Source organism: Parasteatoda tepidariorum, chromosome 2 (genome assembly GCF_043381705.1).
Source record: "Parasteatoda tepidariorum isolate YZ-2023 chromosome 2, CAS_Ptep_4.0, whole genome shotgun sequence".
Classification (NCBI taxonomy): domain Eukaryota; kingdom Metazoa; phylum Arthropoda; class Arachnida; order Araneae; family Theridiidae; genus Parasteatoda; species Parasteatoda tepidariorum.
The window spans coordinates 49,744,434-49,766,176 of NC_092205.1; the positions used below are offsets into that span (position 1 = coordinate 49,744,434).

Consider the following 21,743-nt stretch of genomic DNA (forward strand, 5'->3'; position numbering starts at 1 on the left):
AGAAAAGTAATGTTTTTCTAATTTTAAAGATGAATTATTTGAATTTAATATTTCTTTTAATTCTGAATCTTCATTTTGTTCCTGTTCTAGTTTTTTAAAGTCTATTAATGGAGGTTTTGAAATTGCATTTATTTCTATTCGCGATAGAGTATCAGCAACTGAATTAGATTTTCCTTTTACATGTTTAATATCAGTTGAAAATTGAGAAATATAATCAAGATATCTGGATTGGCGTTGGGAACATTTTTCAGGTTTTTGTTTAAACGCATAAATTAGAGGTTTTTGGTCAGTAAAAATAGTAAAATTTCTACCTTCAAGCATGTGACGAAATTTTTTTATTGACGCGTATATTGCCAATAATTCGTGATCGTATGTTGACCAATTTTGATGACTTTTATTTAATTTTGTTGAGAAAAATGCAATTGGTTCCCATTCATTATTTTGATATTGCATTAAAGAACTGCCGATTGCAAAATCAGACGCGTCAGTCCACAGACTTAAATTAGCACCTGGTTTAGGATATTTTAATAGAGTTGCATCGGCTATTGCTTGTTTTGCATCAGAAAAAGATTTGTTTGAAGTATCGGTCCAAATTAACGGTAAATCAGATTTTTTTGATGATTTGTTAGATTTCTTAATATTTCGTTGTCCTTCTAAAAACTTGGTTAAAGGTGATAAAATATGAGCTGCATTAGGAATAAAGCGTCTATAAAAATTAAATAATCCTAGAAATCTGCGTAATTGAGTAATCGTATTTGGTTTTGGAAAATTTAGAATTGCATTAACGCGATCACTTAAAGGTTCAATACCTTTTTCGGAAATTTGAAACCTAAAAATTGTAAACTATTCTGACCAAATAAGCATTTAGGGATTTATTGTTAAACCAAAATACTGCAGTCTATAAAAAAGTGATTTTAAATATTTTATATGCTCTTCGGGAGATTCGGAAGCTATTAATATATCATCTATGAAAGCGTAAACGCCTTCCAAGCCTCTAGTTACTTCGTCAATAAAGCGTTGGAAAGTACTGGCTGCATTGCAGAGTCAGAATTGCATACGAGTACTTTCGAATAATCCGAAAGGAGTTATTATTGCAGTTTTATGTACATCTTCATGGGTTATTGGTATTTGATGGAAAGCTCGAATTAAATCAATGTGAGAAAATATTTTAGTTCCATGTAGTTCACTAGTAAAATCCATAATATTAGGAATTGGATATTTATCTTTAACAGTTTGAGCGTTTAAAGCTCAATAATCACCTACTGGACGCCAGTCCAAACTATTTTTCTTGGGAACTAAATGTAAAGGTGATGAAAAATTACTTTTGGATGGGCGCATGTGGTCTAAATCTAACCTATGTTGAAATTCCATTTTTGCTATTTTTAACCTATCGGGTGCTAGAAGCCGAGTTTTAGCAAAAACTGGTGAACCAAAAGTTTCTATATGATGTACAACATTATGCTTAACAATTTGGTCTGAGAAAATAGGTTTCGTTATATCCGAAATAATGTCAGAATTTTTGAAAATACAATGAGAATTTAAATTAGTAGTAATATCATTTAAACAACGTTTTCTAATATTAGGTTTAAGATTAAAATAGTATAAAAAATCTGCACCTATAATATGATTAGTTATATCAGAAATATAAAATGGAAAATTAAACTTTCGTCTAAGACCGAAGTCTAAAGTTAACAATTTCTTACCGTGATGGTATTGTTCGCAGCTTTAAAAGTCTGAATCGGAGAAAGAGTTTTTTCTTTTTTATTTGTTGGAATAATTGAGCAGTCACTTCCGGTATCCACTAGAAATTGCTTGTTGGATTGTCTATCTCTAACAAAAAGGCGACAATTTGTTGGAGGCAAGATGTTAGTCGCATTCACTCTTGCATTTCTTGGTTTTTCTGGTAGATGCAGGGTTTGACACACTTTCTAGCATCAGATTTAAATTTCCGATGATAGAAGCACATTTTGGAGTTTCGATGTGGAGATGAGGATTGGCTTTGACGATTACGAAACTGTGCATAGTTCCGGTTGCGAGACCTACTGCGGGTCCGCAATGCAGCTACTTCTTTTCGTAGTGCTCGTACTTCTTCTAAAAGCTCAAAAGTGCATTGTTGGTTTGAAGAAACTACGCTAACTTCACTTGAAGTTGACACTTCCATTACTTTATCAGCAATTTCTGCTGCTCTAGTTGAATTTAGTGAAGGGATTGCCGCCAATATCGACTGAACATGCTGCGGTAGCTGATTTAGAAATAGTTCCAAAAGTAGAGAATCTGAGATTTCGTGGGATTCAGCTCTTCTCTGCATAGTGCGCAAGAGTTCACTAGGCTTTCTATCTTCTAGTTGCTCTCCGGAGAGTAAACGTCGAATTTCCTGGGACTTTGTTTCCCCGCAGCGTGGAATAATTTCTTCTTTCAGCTTTTTGAAAGGATCTTCTGCGTCAGGAGTTATAATGACGTCCCTTACAACTGCGGCTACTGCAGGAGGAAGATGGGCGAGGCAGTAGTTAAACTTGGTTTTGCTCTCTGTAATCGGTTTCGGTGTCGCAAACTGGAAAGTTGCTTCGACCATGTGGAACCACAGGTGTGGATCAGAGATGTTGAAGATGGGAATTTTTACTGCAGATGATTCCGCCATAGTTGCAGTTTCTTATTAATCCAAGAACCAAAAACAGGAAAGATCAAAAATAAAAGTTACTTGTATCGTCAGACATCCGGGTCACCATTGAAGTATGCGAAGATAGCTCCTTCGAGATACTAATATTTTATTAAACATATTTACATTTATATACAAGTTGGTTTGATTTACAAGAAGCATCATCACAGGAGAGAAATACTGACAGGCTGTCATGTGCGTGCTGGTATTTATACAATTCTAATATGATGACGTCAGAACTCTTATTTCAGTTCACTTCAAAAATAAGTAAAAACACAATTGATTAAAGACAAACAGATAACAATATGAAATAAACTTGATTTTACGATGAGCGGCGAACCTATCACCACAGTACCATGAAATGGTATGATATCACGTAATAATCTTTAGGGATTGGCAAACATCAGAAATAAAGGGCCATGGCTTCTTACTGAATAAGACACTAATGTAAGAAGACTAAGCTTCTTACACATATAAACGGATTCTGCTCGTAAAAACACTCGAATTGGCTACATTTATACACTATTTACGTAAATTTAAGGAACTTTACTATTCTGCTTGGAAAACTGACTTTGTTCTTGAGATTATATTTTTAAATTACATATTTTTGATGGTGAAGTAATAGTGCCTTTTACATCCATATTTAAGATTTTAAGAATCGGAACAATAAAGATATTTTTATAGTGTATTCCTAATCCTTACGTTTCTTAACCAAACATTTTTACACGAGAAAATTCGATTAGTTAGTAAAATTTTATCCGGATTGGTTCAATTTTTGACTCAGTGATAGCAGACACATAGATAACATATGTGATTTTGCAATCACGATGTAAAAAGCATAACTTAAGGAAAAATAATCAAACTATGCTTTGAAAAAAATTTTCTCTATACTTCATTTATTCTTTTATTACGAGAAATCTTGAGAAATATTAAGCTACTAACGCATTAACTTTTCAAAGTTCTCTTTACAAGGCAAGACATACATCTACAGAAAAAAATTATCAGAAAGTAAATATTTATTCTCTAAGAACAAATTCTATTGAGACTTAATCTTGCATGTCAGAAAAATTTTCGACTTCATGGTTGGAAAGACTTTTGAAAAAGGAAATCTTTTGACGGAAGTTAGAAATGATGGGACATAAATTTGCTTGGATAAATTTCCTTTTTGTGCTGAACACACAAAATCTCCAGGTCAGGTTATTTCTAGAGAAAAAGAGCATTTATACTTGATCTCCGTACCACTAAGTTATTCAAAGAGTGGTTGCATAGCAAATATTTTTATACTGATTTATGTACTAAGTATAATGTATCAAGTCAGCCTTAAAATAACGATTAGAAGCAATGCTAACTGGTTTATAAAACGGTGTTGAATGCAAACTTCAGTTAAAAGGTAAGCAAAATTATTTTCCTTAACAAATTTTCTATCAATTCAAAATTAATTTTGAATTGAAATTATGAAGTCTTTAAGAGCATATCTATTTTTTTTTTAAAAAAAAAACCTAGTTACGCAATAAGTATACTCAATCACGCAAAAATATTTTAAGCCATCCTTTATAATATATATATATATATTAATTTAACACTAGAACAAGTGAATTTTGGACTTACCTAAAACCGACATTTGGGGCTTATTTTGGCCCTCATACGAAGTTAATGTTTCTTCAAAGAAAACGATTTTTAAATTGATGAATATTATTGAAAATACAATATGCAAGATTTGTTTAAGATAATTTTTTCTTTTTTTTCATAACATGATGAAATATTACGATGTGAGGATTTTAATTTAAAAAACCTCATATCATTTCATTCTAACTTATATGACGATATTTGTTCAGGAACAATATTTACTTGTCCTGAATTTTAACAAATGTAACTGTTTATAATCAATATGTACATGGCTCCTTTCAGATGAAGTAAGAAAATAATAATTCAATAGGAACTTAACTAAGATACTTCTCTAATCTAATCCAAGATATCATTAAAATTTAAGAAAACTGTTGAAAGTTGCATTTATTTTGCAAAATAAACCCATTTCATAACTACAAAAAATAAACGTTTTTATAATGAGGGTCAAAATTACCTTTTTTTGCCTGCTTCATGTATTTCCATTAAGATTTGTTTTACTATTCTACAGAAAGGCAGGAAAGTTATATATAGTTTGTTGAGAAACAATATAAGGAAAAATCAAAATATACGAGCTTTGAAAATTACATGTCTCTTCAAAAATAACATAAGAAAGGGCAAAAATTATCAAAATGAACCCAACAGAGCTACTAGTGTTAATAGAACTTATGACTTTTTTCTATTTTTAATTTATAAAGACCAAAATTATAAATTTAACTACAGTATTTAGATGACAATCCCAATGAATGGGTTTTGTAAAAAACAAATAAAAACAAAAATAATTAAAGAAATTTAATTTTGTTTTCTTTTCAAATTTTACATCTCAGAACTATATAACCAGTACTATAAATTATATTACAACATCCCATTTATTTAAATTTTTCATTCATAATGTATTTCCAGTGTATTCATTACGTGATCTTTCTTAACATTTGTTTCTAGAATCTTACTCCAATTCTAAGTTTCAAAAAAATTTTAGATCAGAGGTCAAAAATTAATAGTTAAAAAAAACCCCATAAAACCAGTTTATTTACCCTATAAAACTCAGTTGTGTTTTCAATTATCAATCAAATACTCTCAAATACTCTCTTTTCTTTCAATACTCTCTTTTTATCCCTGCCCGATGTCATACCATTTGTTTCCGGCTAACATAATCCCTTAATGTGTATACTAGTTTGCCTTTCTTTTTGACAACGATTCTAAAAAAACACTATTTTAAGGGTGATCATTACGTAACACCTTGAAAATTCATTGAAAGTGTGCAGAGGTATTTCAAAATTTGTTTATTTTCATTTACGAAATAAATGACTGTCCGTGTGATGTGATTGCAATGATTAACATATTTCTATCTATGATCTGTCTTATCAATAAATAAGTCGAAAGAAATATGTGTATACATTTATTAACATAATAATTTATTATTGTAGACATCAATAGGATTGATTGAGGGGACACTTGGATAAAAATTTAATATAAGATTGATATTGAAATCTCATTGTAAAAATGTATAGCCGAAGACATGACTCCAAAGAATAATAAACTATTTTTCTAACCAACTAATATCCTCTGCCTACTCTGTTTTATTTTTATTTCTTCTAGAAGTGATATGTTTTAAAGGAAAGTTCTTCCCTGGAATACAAAAGATTTGTAAGTATTGAATATGTAAATTAATCGTATTTCGTAACTTCCGTCTGAAATATGAACCAATAAAAGGAAAAAGATCTTAATGTGTTACTTTCACCATATTTTTGCTTTTATTGATGTTGAAGAAAAAATAACTGAAATTCAAAACAATTGTAAGATGTATAGTTAGGAAAATAAGAAGTTTTGAAATATCATTGTCTGGAAAAGCGCATTACCATAAAAAGTACATTTTTCGGTTATGCTTTGTGGAAATAAATTTTGTGACGCAATGAACAAGTTATATATATTGTGACTAAACTACTTTGATCAATATTTTTAGTTAGATGCTTCAATCAATGAGTTTATGGCTTGGTATTGGTAATGATAATTTTATGGCTTGGAAATAGTTTACTAAATATAAACCTGTACATTAAATAATTTTGTTTTGCTTTTTTTATGTTATTGTATCACTGTTGAAAAAAAAGAAACAGGACAATCATCACGTGAAACAAGAAAAATTATAAAATATATGGAATCTAGAAAAGTTTAAACGAATTCAATTTTGTTCAGGAAAATATATTTGATAGACAAATATAAATGTAATAAAGTAAGATATCGTTTTCAAATTAATTGAATCATATTGATTGCAAGCATATATATAATATTAAAATATGAATTTGAAATAGATAAATAAAATCATCTACTAAAGAGGTATGATTCGGTCTATTTTAGAATAAACAACGACATTAAAATATGAACAGTAAAGAAAAAGTAAAATAAAAGTGCAAAGAATAAAGAATATGCTTTAAAAGATTTCGGTTTAGTAAAGTATGAACCAAAAAAAGTAAAGAATAATGGTTTGAAAAGAATATTTCAACGAAGTTCTTTTGAAAATTCCGATTCATCTAATTATATCCATAAATATCTGTTTTTGATAGAAAATTCGTCCATATCCAGTTTACGTTTGAAACTTAGTATCACTTATATACTTATTATAGTCTCTGTTCTGCACGTGGGAATTTTTTTATTATATTTTTCGTTTTTAATTAATTGATAAATGGATATCTTTTATAATCTTTTATGGATTTATGGATCTTTTATGGATAATCTTTTATGGATTTTTCTTCAATATTCAGTTGTTTTATAATGAATTATTAAAAATGTAGGGATTACGTTTATAATGTATGAAAAAAATATTATTAGTGCAACTGACTGTTGGTGGATGCTTACAAAGTAGCGTCTTAATTCATCAACCTAATACTTATCTATCAATTTACATATAGTCAATAACTTCTAAAGTAGAGTATGAATAGATAAAAGCATGTGACCAATAAATAAAATTAATAAGAGGTTTATTCTGTGACAAACATATTGAGTTTTAATTCATTCACAAACAGACAGTAAATTACTTGTCTATATTTTGAAGTTTCAAACCGAAATTAATATTAAAACTGTTGAATGTGAAATATCAAATAACTGCAACTTAAAACCAATTTGCTTACGCTCGACACAAACCAATTACGCTTTCATTAATAATAAATACCTTAAATATTATTGAATATTTCTCAAAATTGAATAATTACTTTAGATAATATTTTATTCAAACTTAATTCTACATTAAAACTTACCAGACGCATTATATTAAATGTACATTACGTTTCATTTATACTGTTATTTGTGTAGTCACTAATATTAGTTTGACGTGTTTGTTAAATCCATCTGTATTTGATTCATTAAATGTATATGCTGGAACTGTTTAACAGTGAATGGAATTCCATACCTTGGAATACTATTTGAAACTTATTTGACTTTGAATAATTGTGTAATTGTTTACATTCAGTGTATTAACTTTTAATTTTGTAATCATCATTAAGTCATACGGAACTTTATCACACATAATTGCAAATATTAACAATGAGCGTGGTAATTACCATTAAATGCTTTCCGTGTTATTTGAACTATGAGTCCCTTTTGTGGCCTTATTATGTTTACCACTTACGGATTAGTAGGAATAACATTTCACATTTACCGTAATATGTTTGTTTCGAAATAATTTAAGTAATTTGTTTGCGCAAATCAAAAGCAAGAGCTGCCCAAGGAAAAAAAACACTAAAATATTATAACTGCATTTACCCATCATTTCAAACAACAACACTGATGGAAAATCTCACATAAAAAGAAAACAAATACAACTTAAAACCGCTTTTATTATCGGTAAAGTTTAAAATAAACCTCCCTAGACATGGCACCCTCTTTTATAAAACTGACAGAATCCCAATTTTTCTCTGACACTATTTACAGATTTAGAAATTGGCCTGTCAAGTAACAAATCGATTTAGCCACACAATCGATCAGGTTATAAACAGAAAGACGAGAAAAGAGAAAGTTACACTTTGAAGTGTAAAGGCATCCAATTATTTTATCCATCAAATGCTTTTCAGTTAAAAAATATCGCAATATACGAGAAATCCATCACCATTCTATATTTAAAACCATTATGTTTATAGTTCTTTTTTAGAGACGGTACTAATAATGTATCATTTGATCGTAGTTTTTTCCCTATATTACATTAATTTTACATTTTATTTTCTTTTAAGTTTCATTAATGGCAACTGGTAGCAAACTTTCGGTTGACATTGCAGTCAACTTTAATTTTTACGCTTGATCCCAAAATAAATTTTGCAATTCCCTCCAAAAGAGCTTCACGTTTGCTTATTTTTTGCAAATTAATTTATATATAATCAATATTTTAATAAATCAAAGCTTAATTTAGTCAATATATTTTTCGGAAAACTGCACTATCCCGCTTTTTATACTTTTATTTTTCATAGCATACAGTTTTCTGGTAGTATTTTAACAAGAACCATACCAAATATTATTTTTGGATTGAAATGTAACTCCGTAATTGTTTTATTTTTATTGAATATTGGTGGATTGAAGGTTATATTAAAGAAATTTTTCTGCGGCATTCTCAGAAGAATTGGCATTTAAATAATACTTTATATTCAATAAAATGTTTTCAGTGTATTGGCAAAGAATTTAAAGGGTGAAAATTAGTAAATAACTTAAATATGAACTGCGCTTAAATTGAGAAAATTAATTTCACTCTTTGCCGTATTTAAATCAAAATATCTAGGAAGATTATGTATGAAGTTAGGGGATCTTTTTTGTAAGATGTGACAAAAATATAAAACTATTTTTTTACTTTAGTCCACTTTAAAAAACACCTTTTTATTCCATCAGTTTCTTAGTTTTAAATTTTTACTTGACACACTTGTTGGTGGGTACCATGCCCAAAAATCAAATTTATGTTCCTCTCCATTTGAGTTGCACCCCTGTTTATCAATATCAAATAGGAGTTAACCAAATAGGAGTCCAAAATGCAGCGTTGCGGATTCGAAATCGGCTACTAGAAAATCATGCCGAAGCAAAATTACATTAGTTTCTATCTTACATTTCAACAATGTAAGATAGAAACTAATGAGTTAACAATGTATGTAAGATAGAAACTAACAATGTAAGATAGAAACTAACTTCAAACAAATTTTAGTGTTCACCAGAGGCATACATTTTCTGTCAGTCAAACTGATGAAGAAATCAAATTTCCGCTTAATATGGTCTTTATATCTAATTTTTATGTTATCTTTTAGACATTATTAGCATACAAAATACATCTACTAGAATCTTACTTAAAAATTAAATTTAAATCATTATTGTTCACAACTAAATTAATGTCGGTATTCCCAGTTAAAGTGAAACCCGTGAATGCCAAAATTATGATGTGAAATATTGTTCATAATAAACTTACTATTCAACTGGTGGACATTATTTGAAATCCTATATCAGGAAACCTTAAACGAAGCCTTAATCTTAAAAGAAGAAGAATAGCGTGTAAGGAATACCGTGCAATAATTCGCAATCTATCCATAGAAGGTGTGTCTGTACAAAGGGAACAAAATGATTTTATTTTTTATTTTTCCTCCCAAACTTAGAATAAAAAATAAAAGAAAAAAACATCATATGAATCAAATTGTGAAAAAAACAAAAAACATTTTAATTAATTTCTGCCGTATAGCGTACGCCAAGAGTTCAAAACTATAATTTCTAATAATTATCCTTATCAGCATTTAATTGACTGTCATTTGTCCTCTATTATAACTGAGCAATTATTAATATTTAGCAAATTTTTATTAAATTCATTTTTATTATTTTAAAGTAGCTGATCGTAAATGAGTCATCTCATTTCTTTAAATCGCCTGTAAAATATTAAGCTACTGTAAAGAATTTTACTGCTTGCAAACTTTTTCGCCAAAATAGATAAACGTCAGGCAATATTTTTCTTTTTTTTAATAATTATTATATATTTTTATATTTTAAATAGTCGCAAATGAAATCAATTAGAACACTTCCTGTGATGAACGCAAAGCGTAAAATTCGTTCGTTAATTATTTGAAAGACTTTGGAATTTAAAAGTCACGATAGGTTCTTTTCCTCAAAACAATTGTAATAAATAGAAGTTGTAGCGATTAAAAAATTATTGAAACGAATAATATCATCCGGATCAGAAATGTAACTGGAAGTCAATCAATTTAGCTAGTTGGATAGTAGTTGATCTTTTGATTGCAAGATTTTCCTTCACAAATTAGCAAACATTGGAAAGGAACAGTGAAAATTAATAAAATGTAAGAGGAATAGGGTATTGTATCAATAGCTATCACAACGTTTGCATAGTATTTTGGACTAAGTTTTACGAAACTCAATTAAGAAGTTAAGTTATATTCATTCATTTGTAATGTGATTATTTCAAAAAAATATAGCTTATTAAGATTCTTCACTTGTTACAATGATCATGGTATGAGCCAAAAGTAAAATGATCATCATGGAGGAATAATTATAACTTAGTTTAAAATTCCTTCCATGATTATTGTATGGGGTTTGAAATATTTAGTGACTGATTCCAGAACTTTATGAGACAATGAATTGTTTCCAATCACATAGCAGTTAGAATGAATTCCATTAAATTATTCAATGAATTAAAACAAAATTTAGACTTCAAATTTTAAACTTAATTTAGACTTTTTCTTTTAAAATTAGACATTGAATTCCAAAAAAAAAAAAAAATTTAACCACACAACAAGAAACTGCACTTTTTTTTAAAAAAGACATATTTTGTAAAAATAAATTTATAAAATAAAAATCTTTGAAGTTTTTCATGAGCAACTGAGCTGACTCATTTTAGACATTTCAAATACATTTTAATTCAAACGGTTCCAGGCAGTATTAAAAATGCATAAAATGTTTTAAGAAATTATATTTTTCTCAGAATTTTTTTCTCTTAAAATATTAGATTACAAATTATCTAATTCATTTAGTTTTTTCATCTTGAAAAATTAAGAAGTAATGCAATTTTCCAAATTTCTCAACTGTTATTCCTATTAAACTAAATCTTCACCTTTTTTACATGAAGATTTAACCTATACTTTTCATGGAGAGTGTTTACTTTCAATAATAAAAGTTCCTTTTTATATCTGATTTCGTCGATTAAAAAATATTATAGCAATTAATGTGCATAACCCAAACTCTCTTAAAAATAGGTTCAACATTAAATAATATCGGCAATTTAAATCGTAATAACTTGCAATTTCTTATTATATTGGAAATAAATCAAACTAGTTTTCAATTTAAACTGATCCATAGTATCATGTTATCAAGTTTGGGGTGGTGTACTTCGAATGCTAGATGGTTTAAAAATAGCACCATATTGAAGTTGCAGCAAATTTGAACTATAAACTTTAGCAAATACAACGATTTTGCTGGTATATTCATCTATAGCATTACATTTTCAGCGCTACACACTTTACCTCTGCGAGTTACAATGTACTTACAAAGTAAGAAACATATTTGCAGCATAGAGATCTGAAAATTTGTATTAAAAAAAAATAATCGATTTATAACATAATTATTGTTAGGTTTCTAATTTCTTTGAGTTCTCAATTAATTATGTGAGCAGTTTTTTTTTTTAAAAATTTTGCATGAATATTTTTTTCTTTATTTTTCCTAAATAAAAAATAAATGTAAATGCGCTTTGTACAAATTTTCTTTACTCATATATATTTATCTCAAAGGACAAAGAGAGCTGGAATTATAATAACTTTGATTTAATTTGTATATAATTAATTAATTCAATTACCAAATGCCTTAATATAATTACCAAATTGGTATGGCATAAATTTTAGTTTCATTTGTTTAATTAATAAATAATGCATGAGCTACCTTTTGACAAATTTTTGATTGTATAACTAATTTTTGATTGTTAAATGTCACAGGTGTTCGAAAAGTTTGAAGCAAATTAATTAAACAGTTTTCTTGTAAAGACTGTTGAAAATTTTATGTCTAAAGCTTTTAATGCTTAAGTCAAGAGTTTTCTAGTCGAAGTGTCAAAACTTGTAAAGTCATTTCAACCTCGCTTAAATTTCAAAATGTTTGCTGATAGTGGTATCGCTAATCCCTTGATAATCTTTATTATTTTATGTCGTAGTAAGATCTCAAAAGTTAAATAAATTAGTAAATGTATTATAAAACTTAAGACCATGCTTGAAATTCAGGACACGCATTTTTAAGTCTCATAATTGGAATTGAAAATTTGTAATTGAAAAAGGCACGGAATCCGAACAAAAAGAAGTTATAAGACTTATTTATTTTTATGAAATATTAGGAATTTAATAGAAAATTGTTATCTAAAGATTAAAATCAAGAATTTTTCCGATCTGAAAAATTGTCGTCTGTTAGGCATTAAATTTAAGTATCAATATTAAATTATAAAAAACTTGTTTATGCGTATTATTATGAGTAAAAACTTATAAAACTAGCAAAAAAGTTATTATTAATTTATTCCTTTTCATTTTATGGCTATTTTTAGGTAAAGATAAAACATGTTTTGCATATACGCTATAACACTGTAAAATAAATCTATTGTCGAAAACAAAAATTCTTTTGAGAATTTCATTTAGAAGGCTATCGACTGTGGTTTGAACTATTACCTTAAAAGCAAGTGCGTATAATGCTGAGTAAGAGATCAATATAGTTAAAAAAATCAAATTTTTATAAATTTTAGTACTTGTCTTTTCGAAAAAAGCATGCATAAAAAGGAAATTCTACTTTTTTCTCATATTCTGTAGTTCAACACATGTGCGCTGTAACCATAAACACTCATGAAAAATTCTACACAATTGTTTTAAAAATGACATGAGAGATCATGTTTAAGATGGTGTAAAACGTAAAAAAATCTGATTTTGAGATAAACGCATTTCAAGACTTAAAATCACTAGTCTATCCACCATTTTCAGTTTGCACAAAAACTGCTATAACTTTGAAAATAATAAAAGGACGAATAAAAGCAACTTATTTTTAGATAGATAAAAGTTCATGGATTCACAATTTATGATAAACTGAATTTCAAAAGTTTCGTTAAAAATTGTATTTTCGCATTAGTTAAAAACCTTAAGTCTTATAAAAGTTATTTCTATATCACACCTTATAAAACATTTGATAATAGTAACAACATTAACGATTTTAAACAACATTAAAACTTCAAAGTAGAAAAAAAAGGAGCATTAAAATTATAGAAAGGACTACAAGGAGCACAAAAACTATATCTATAATAAAAAAGTTTTAACTTTATTTCGGCTAACTGATGAGCAATAAAAAATAAAAACTAATTTCGAATAAGCTTTGAAAATTGTTGTTCAAAAGAAGTAAATATGGCACTATTCAGAGAATAAAAGTAAAGTCAAAACTTCCAGAATATGATAAACTTTACCATGTTTCTATCTCTACTGGAAAACTAAAATCCTCAGTAATTTTTTCCGAAGAGCTTTTGTAATAATTATTTGTGAAATTACCAATTAAATATAGTTTTATAATGTGTGAAAAAATTGAGAATTATAGTAAAATGTATTAATTATTTAGGATAAATTATTTTAACTTTAATTGGGATAAATGATGTTAAAAAGAAAAAAAAGCTAATTCCGAAATTGCTTTAAAAGTTGTTGATCAAAAGAGCACCAAAAGGCTCGATAATTTTTACCGAAGAGCTTTTGTAAGGCTTTTTTGTAAAAGTAACAATTAAATACTGTTTTATAATGTGTAATAAAATTTGAAAAATTTCGTAAAATTTCATAATTATTTGGCATAAATTTTAACTGTATTTAGATTTAGGATAAAGGATGTAAAAATGACGAAAATTTTTTTTTTCTGAATAAGCTTTAAAAAATGTTTCTAAAAAGGCGTAAGGAGCTCTACACTCAGAATAAAAGTAAAGTGAAAACTTCAAGAATATGGTGAATTTTACAGTGTTTCTTGCTCTATGGGAGCACTAAAAAGCTTGGTAATTTCTATCGGAGTGCTTTTGTAATCATATCTTGTGAAATTAACAAATAATATAGTTTTGTAATATGTGATAAAACTTGAGAAAATTGATACTTTTTATGATATAATAGAACATATAGCATTAAAATCCCTTATTCGGTTAAATTTACTTTTCACTATTGTTTTTTTTTTTTACTAAATGTGCAATAATAAGAACTATATTTTAGAAAACCTGGCTTTCCAGTTAACCGTAACCATATGAATGGAAAAATTACCATATGAATGGTCTAAACACTGTATATTTTGGCTTCATTAGCCAAATTTGTTTTTTACCAGAAATATAATTACCATACAGAACGGTAATTTTACACGAATTTTTTTCTCCGTGTACACTTAAAACTTAAAAAGAAGACTCAAATATCGTTCGACGCTATTTTTTTTGTTTTATATTCTTCTGGTTAAAATTTAAAACATTTAAATTGCTTCATTATCTTCCTTTTTATTTTAAAAAAAGCATTAAAATAATTCAATTATTGAAACTATAAGTGCTTTTAAACGCAAAATAAAATTAATAAATAAAAGCGTACAAAAAAATATAGTCAGGTGATTACGAAGACTGCATCAAATTTTTTCTAGCCATACTTTAATTGCAAGTTTTTTAATATCTTAATTAAATATACAAAAAAACTGTTTTACCAATATTTAAGTAAAAAATAACTCTAAACTAATTAAAATTCTTCGAAATGTTTTTGTTTGCGCTATAAATAGATTAATAACAAGCTGTTAAATATAAATCTTTATAATAGTAAGAGGATTACACCAATTAAACGTTAAAGCTTGTTTTAGTAAACAATATATAATTATATAATTTTTTTATCAACTTAAAATGTCGCAGATGCAATTTTTAATCCAATTCACAATGAAGGGAAAGTTTTTGTTTTCGTTTTAATTTATATTTTATTAGACTTGAAATGTTAATTGGTATTTTAATAACTATTATTTTCTAAACGTGCAATCAGTTTTTAACTTTTTTTTGCATCCTCATTATCGAGTGTTGTTGTTTTCATTTAGTGATGAAAGCAACAATACTTTAGAGTTGTTTCTATGAAGTTATTTGAAAATTTTTCGTTATTGCTTTGTAAAATATTTATTAATAAACTTTTAATGTTTCAACTATGAACTAGATGAGCATATTGAGTACAGTTTTATAGTCTTAGTTTCTAAAAATCTATATTAGTTCTCTCAAAGAATTTTTTTTTATTTCAAACTTTTATCCACATCAATGAACTGAAAGTTTTTAGCTTGCATTTTAATTTCCAATTTTTTTAAGTACGAAGCTATTTATTTATATATTTATTTAGTTGGTTCCCCGATGTGAAAATAAATTTAGAAAAATAGTTTTTTTTACAATTCCCAGCTGTCTTATAAAATTTCCTGTGCTAAACATTTCAACAGAGAATTTTATACCCTTTTGGAATTGACATTATCACTGACGCAAGATTTTTAATAGTGATTCCCGATGTTTTTTTGCGAACAATAAATGAAAAAAAATATGTAGTTTGAATGACGTATTTAATTGTTAGGTACTTTTTAATTCGTCTTGAATAATCTAGCATTTCATTGTATTCACTAAACCATAATTCTATTTGTGGCTTAATGTCGTGATATATAGAACTTAAAATTAAAAAATGAAATAAATGTGAATTTCTGAAACATTTAAAAAACGCTTCAAAAACTAACTATGCACTATTTAAGTAAAATAAATTTCATGAAAAACTTAACAAGTATTCTTAAATTAAACTTTTTTGCAGCATTTAATAAAACTAAACATATCCGGTAAATTAATATTACGTTTTTCTTTTAAGGTTAATGCAAAAAAGCTAAGTCAAGATTCAAAAGGATTTCAAACATTTAACTCGTAATATCAGCATTTAATTTCCTTACGTAAGTTTTAAAAGCTTTACTCAGTTCAGCAAGAAGTTTGCACAAGTGCTCAAACATTTGGTACTAAAGAGAAAAATTTAAAAACAACCAGCAGACTCTTTATTTCCGACATTACAGATGCATTCAACGACGCTTATCACGAAGTAAAGAAAGCGTACAAGTTCTTTAATTAAATTGAGGAAACAATTAAATCTAGTTCTAACGCAATTATGAATACTTTATTCAAGTGTTGCTTAAAGAAGACCTTTAACCATTCATGCTCCAGAAAAGACGACTGCAGACATACGACGTTTATTGTTCGGTAAAACAATTTATTCCGTACTAAAGATTCCGACGTGCTTTGTAATGAACTGTTTTGAAATATTTAAAATATATATATATANTATATATATATATATTTAAAAAAAATATTTAATATGTTAGTTAAAAAGCATCACAATAAAATTTAAGACATAGTAATTGAAATAAAGCAAGAAAAAAGTGTTTTTTTTTAATTTTTATTGTAAACATGTTGAAAAGTAATATGCTTAGTGTTCCATAATTACCTCCCTTATGATGTCTCCTTCCTCGGAAACAAAAGTTTTTTTTCAACTATCAAAGGGGAGGAGACGGAATTTAAAATATTAAGTTTATTCTTAAACATGAATATTTAATTTTCACAAATAAGTTGATGACTGTCAATCACCCTATCTGACAGTATCGTTCCAAAAAAAAAAAAAAANAAAAAAAAAAAAAAAAAAATACGTGGTCATCGCCCAGACGGAATAAGGAGTATTACTTCATTTACGTCCAGTAGAGATGCGCAAAGGACTATCGTCATCCAATCAGAGCTCGGAGAAATGCTGCACCAGGTATTTCAGAGCTTTAATGTTCTTTTTTCCTTCTTATTTTGGTGATGATAACTTTACACCAATACAAGTTCTCCAATCACATTTAGAAAAATAGTTTAGATCGATATATTTATCAATTTTAGATTTTTAAATAATATATTTGTTTTCACGTAATCTACGTTTAAAAAAGATAGGTTTTTATAGATGGATAGGTTTCCTAGATAGGTTTTTATCAGTTTTAACATGTAAACTCTAAGTCACGTAATAAATGTTTCAATATGCCTACTATGTTTAAATTAGAAGCTGATTTATAAAAATATTTCTTAAAAGTATTTCCCGAAATCTTGGTGCAACTAAATCAGAAGATAGATTGGCACGATGGAAGATGGAGATATTAACACTAGCCTGCGATAGTTGTCAAAGAAGTGGGAAGACAAATGATAAAAAAGGCTCCTTTAAAAATTGTACCGGTCATACAGAAAATGTTCTCAAAACTAAACATTGATGCAGTTGGTTCTCTGCCCACCTAGACAAATAGAAAGAAATACTTAACTACAGCCATTTGTATGTCGTCAAAATATCCAGAGGCAATCCTAGGGAATAATAAGGATCTGTGTCGATCACTGATGCACTACTTAATATTTTTTGTAGAACTGGTTTCCCACGAGAAGTACAGTCTGATCAAGGAACTTCTTTTATGATCATGCAAACAACCGAGTTTTTATTTATTTATTTGGCATATAGGTTCGGCATAGTTCTGTTCATCAACTACAGACTAATCATGTAATAAATAATTAAAAATATGATAGATGACTTTTAAATAATTTGCAAAAGAAATCATGCTTAACTAAACATTAGTTGAACAGAAAAAAGGTTAACCATTGTAATTATGACACTCATATCACGTATATTGCGACACGTGGTAAAATTGTTATTAATTCCCACTCAAGTTTCCTTCATATTTGAACTATAACAAAACTAAAAACAATCAAAACTAGTCAATAATTAAAAAAAAGTTGCACGCTGACTTTCCTCAAAATTTCTTTCCCACTCAGTTGATGTCAGTTTAAGCTCTGACTAAGATTCCATAGCCCTAGTTTCAACCTGGGGTTCTGATCGGATGACATTTTCTTCAATCGTGTCTTATAGATTCGTTCTCAATTTTAATACAATGCCCTAGATGGTTTTAAGATCTGAAAAAGCGCCCGCTGAAGAGCATTGTGCACAGATCCGGTGATTTGTGCTGCACACCGATATGAATTGTGGTAATGCATTCTGCAAAAAGTATACAATACTCACAATTTGAGTACATTATCGGTACAAACTCTTTTTTATTGTAAAATATTATACTTTAATTATTGCATTAATATTCTTTTCATTTGAGCGATTCCGTGATTTTACAGTAATTTTTACTGTAGAAATTAAGGTATATCAGATGTTTTGTTCTGTAACATGTTCTGGTAGAAATGTATGTCACGATAAAAAGTGCAGGCTATTCTTATCCGGGTAGCAAAAGTACATAATTTGATACGGAATTTCATACAGTATGGTAAACTGCTGCTCCAGTACAGCATTCGTATCATCATTAGAAGTGAATCCAAGACCTTTGACTCTCGCCTTTATTGAGTTAGTAAATAGCCAAACTGAACCAATTCTGATCACGCAAAGATATTAAATCTGTAGTTTCTACTATAATTTAAAAGTTTATTTTCTTGTATATCTATTTACAGAAGCAATTTCTCCTTTCCACGCTAAACGTTCTAGATTATTCTAAACAGCCTTTTGCACTTTGAAGAGGAGCCAGTTTTTATGCGTGCGTGAACTAGTTGAAAAAAATGTGAAACATACGTTTTCCATTCACATGCTAATTTTGAGGCTCTGCCATCTGGTTAGGTTTTAAAATCTCATTTAACTTCCATTTGCATTTGAAAACGAGTTTCAGTTCAAAAGGTGTTGCTTCATTTTATTCACATATGCAACAGAAATTTATTTCGGAAGGAGAAATTGCAGAGGAATCAAAAATATTTTACTCCGCATTGTGCTTTGGGGAATTTAATGAAAAAACTTATGTTAAAAGTGAATGTAAATAGCTCATTTTTAACAACTCCATTTCATTCCAAAGTTTCCTTTTATTTTTAGTTTATACTATTAGCGTGAATTAAGGTATCCTAATTTACAAGTATGGATCGAGTAAGTGCAAAGCGTTTTCAATAACTGCTAAATCTAATTAAGCTGGTTTTGAAAAGACAATTTTTATCAACCTAATAAGAAAGGGTGATAAATATATGATATGTGAAAGTTTCCTACTTACATAAAAATGAAAACACTAAGTACTATGCATATCTGCAGTTACCTTAAGTAAAATGAAAGGATATTATAAATAACTTTTTTACAGTTATCGAATTTGCATTTCCGGTGGATTTAGATATCTTAATGTCAAAATATGAAGGAGGGGAAAACGGCAAACGTAAAATGTAGCCTCAATAGTTTAGAAACTTCTACCACTTTCTAAATTAAATTAACGGGGACCCATGTAAATGAAATAAAAAAATTCTGTAAAGAAAAAATTAAAATTATTCCGAAAAATTGTGTTTTATTTCTAATTTTGTAACTGAATTAAAAATGTGGCTCTTCCAATTAGCAAATTTATTGGAGTTCACCATTTCAAATGATTAATGCTTTAATGATTTGATTTAAAAAGTTAACTAAATTGAGAGGAAATTATTTCTTCATGTTTGTTAAAAATTTGTTCGATGTAATGATTCGAAATTGAGACAATTTTTCTGAGAGTGTAAGCCAATTTTAAGATTTGTAAAATTCAAAGTTAATTGGTTATTTAATTAACAAACTACAACGTTTTACTCAGTTCATGATTTCAATGAAACCACATTCTATAAATCTATACAAATTTTCCATGTTTTAAATTTCAATCTTAAATCACTCACGCAACTTTTGATTAAAAACAGCAATTTCATCAGCCCAATTAAAAGACCCATATAATTTTTTTCACGAATTTTTAAAAGAAATAATAATTTCATATTAATAAATACAATAATTAAATAAATTTAAGTCAAAATTATTCTTTAATTTTAGTTTTATAGACACCTATATGTACAGCATGTCGAAAAGGGGAAATTATCACCCGAAATAACTTTTGCTCTAATGATCGAAATTTCACGTCTGAAATGTTAATCTTAGTCTTATAGAGCGCATTGCATGCATAGTTACATTTCAATTATTTAAGACAACATATTTTCTTGGTGATTAGTATTCTATTTGACCAAGGAGTTACTCACGCAAATTTTTGTAATTAAGAGTTTAATGGAAAATGAAATTCACTAAATGAGAATATCTGAATTGTGTAAAATGTCTGTGAAAGATTATGAACCACAACTCTGTGCATTTGACAGAAAGTCGATAATATTTAATTTTGTTATTCTTCATCGGAATCAATAATACCAGATTTGTAGATTTTAACTAAACAAGTGTCATTCAAGTGTGCTACCTTTAAATGTATATTAAATTAAATTTTTTTCATTTTTAAAACGATCGCTTGCATTATAAATTATCTTAAAATTCCGTTCTTAAAGATTTATTTAAATTTGAGCCCTGTCATGCGATATATTCGCGATCACTACAACGGTTCTATTACTCAACTAGAGCTACTGTTAATACGATTTGCTCGGCTATTATTATTTCCTATTTTTTTAAATATTGTTTTGCATAAAAATATTGCAGCTTAATTTTCATAAAGCAGGTATTTTAAATTCTTGAAAATCTAAGTTTATTTTAGATTGAAAGGAAATATAAATTCTTGGTAAACATGAAATTGAAAGATAAAGCTCATTATATTTAAAAATTTGCTGCATGATATTTAAACCTATTTTTTACTTTAAATTAAATTCAAAAATTAAAAACTATGAAACAAAATAGTAAAAACTACGTTTAAATTATATTCTAAAAGAAACGAAAATTTAAAACGTAAATATATTCTAGAAAATATATAGTTTATGGATATTTCAAATACTGAAAAAAAATATATGGTCAAAACTACCTGATTGTGATAAGATTTAACACGTTTTTGGTTCTATAAAAGCACCAAAAAACTTGACATTTATTATCTAAGTGTTTAGGTAATGATTTGGTAAAATTAGCAATAAATTATGCTTTTATAACATATAATAAAATTTGGTAAATACTATGGCAATTTCATCATGATACCTTAGAGGGTTGTATAAAATTTATTTAATTTATTTTTATTTATTTTTTTATTATATTATTTATTATATTAATTTATTTTTCTGCTTTGTATTTTTTACTGAATATGTGGTAATAAGAATATGATTTTTAAAACCGGAATTTCCGGTAAACCGTTATCATATCAACGGAAAAATTACCATATGTATGGTTTAAATACCGTATATTTTGGTTTTATTAAAAAAAAAATACTTTGTTTTCTTTACCAGAAATGCCATTACCATGCAGTGCGGCAATTTTACTATATTTTATCCATGTACTATCTTCTAAAATGAATCAATAAATAACTAATGTAAATTTTTATTTTTACAATAAGTTCATTAAAATATGTTTAATTGTAATGAATTTATTGGCTTTAAAACTAATTAGTTCTGTATTTAAATTGCTGGCAAAATATACATAGATTGTTTTGTTAGAATCAATATTGCTTTAAAATGTCATTT

General features: G+C 27.6%; 1 protein-coding gene across 1 annotated transcript; it reads right to left on the minus strand.

Moving 5' to 3' along the window:
- Nucleotides 1-1,721: 1,721 nt before the first annotated feature.
- On the minus strand, nt 1,722-2,823 carry LOC107444424 (uncharacterized). The gene has a single exon (XM_016058553.3). It carries the CDS (start codon nt 2,636-2,638, stop codon nt 1,877-1,879), a length of 762 nt encoding a protein of 253 aa, XP_015914039.2. The 5' UTR covers nt 2,639-2,823; the 3' UTR covers nt 1,722-1,876.
- Nucleotides 2,824-21,743: the final 18,920 nt, after the last annotated feature.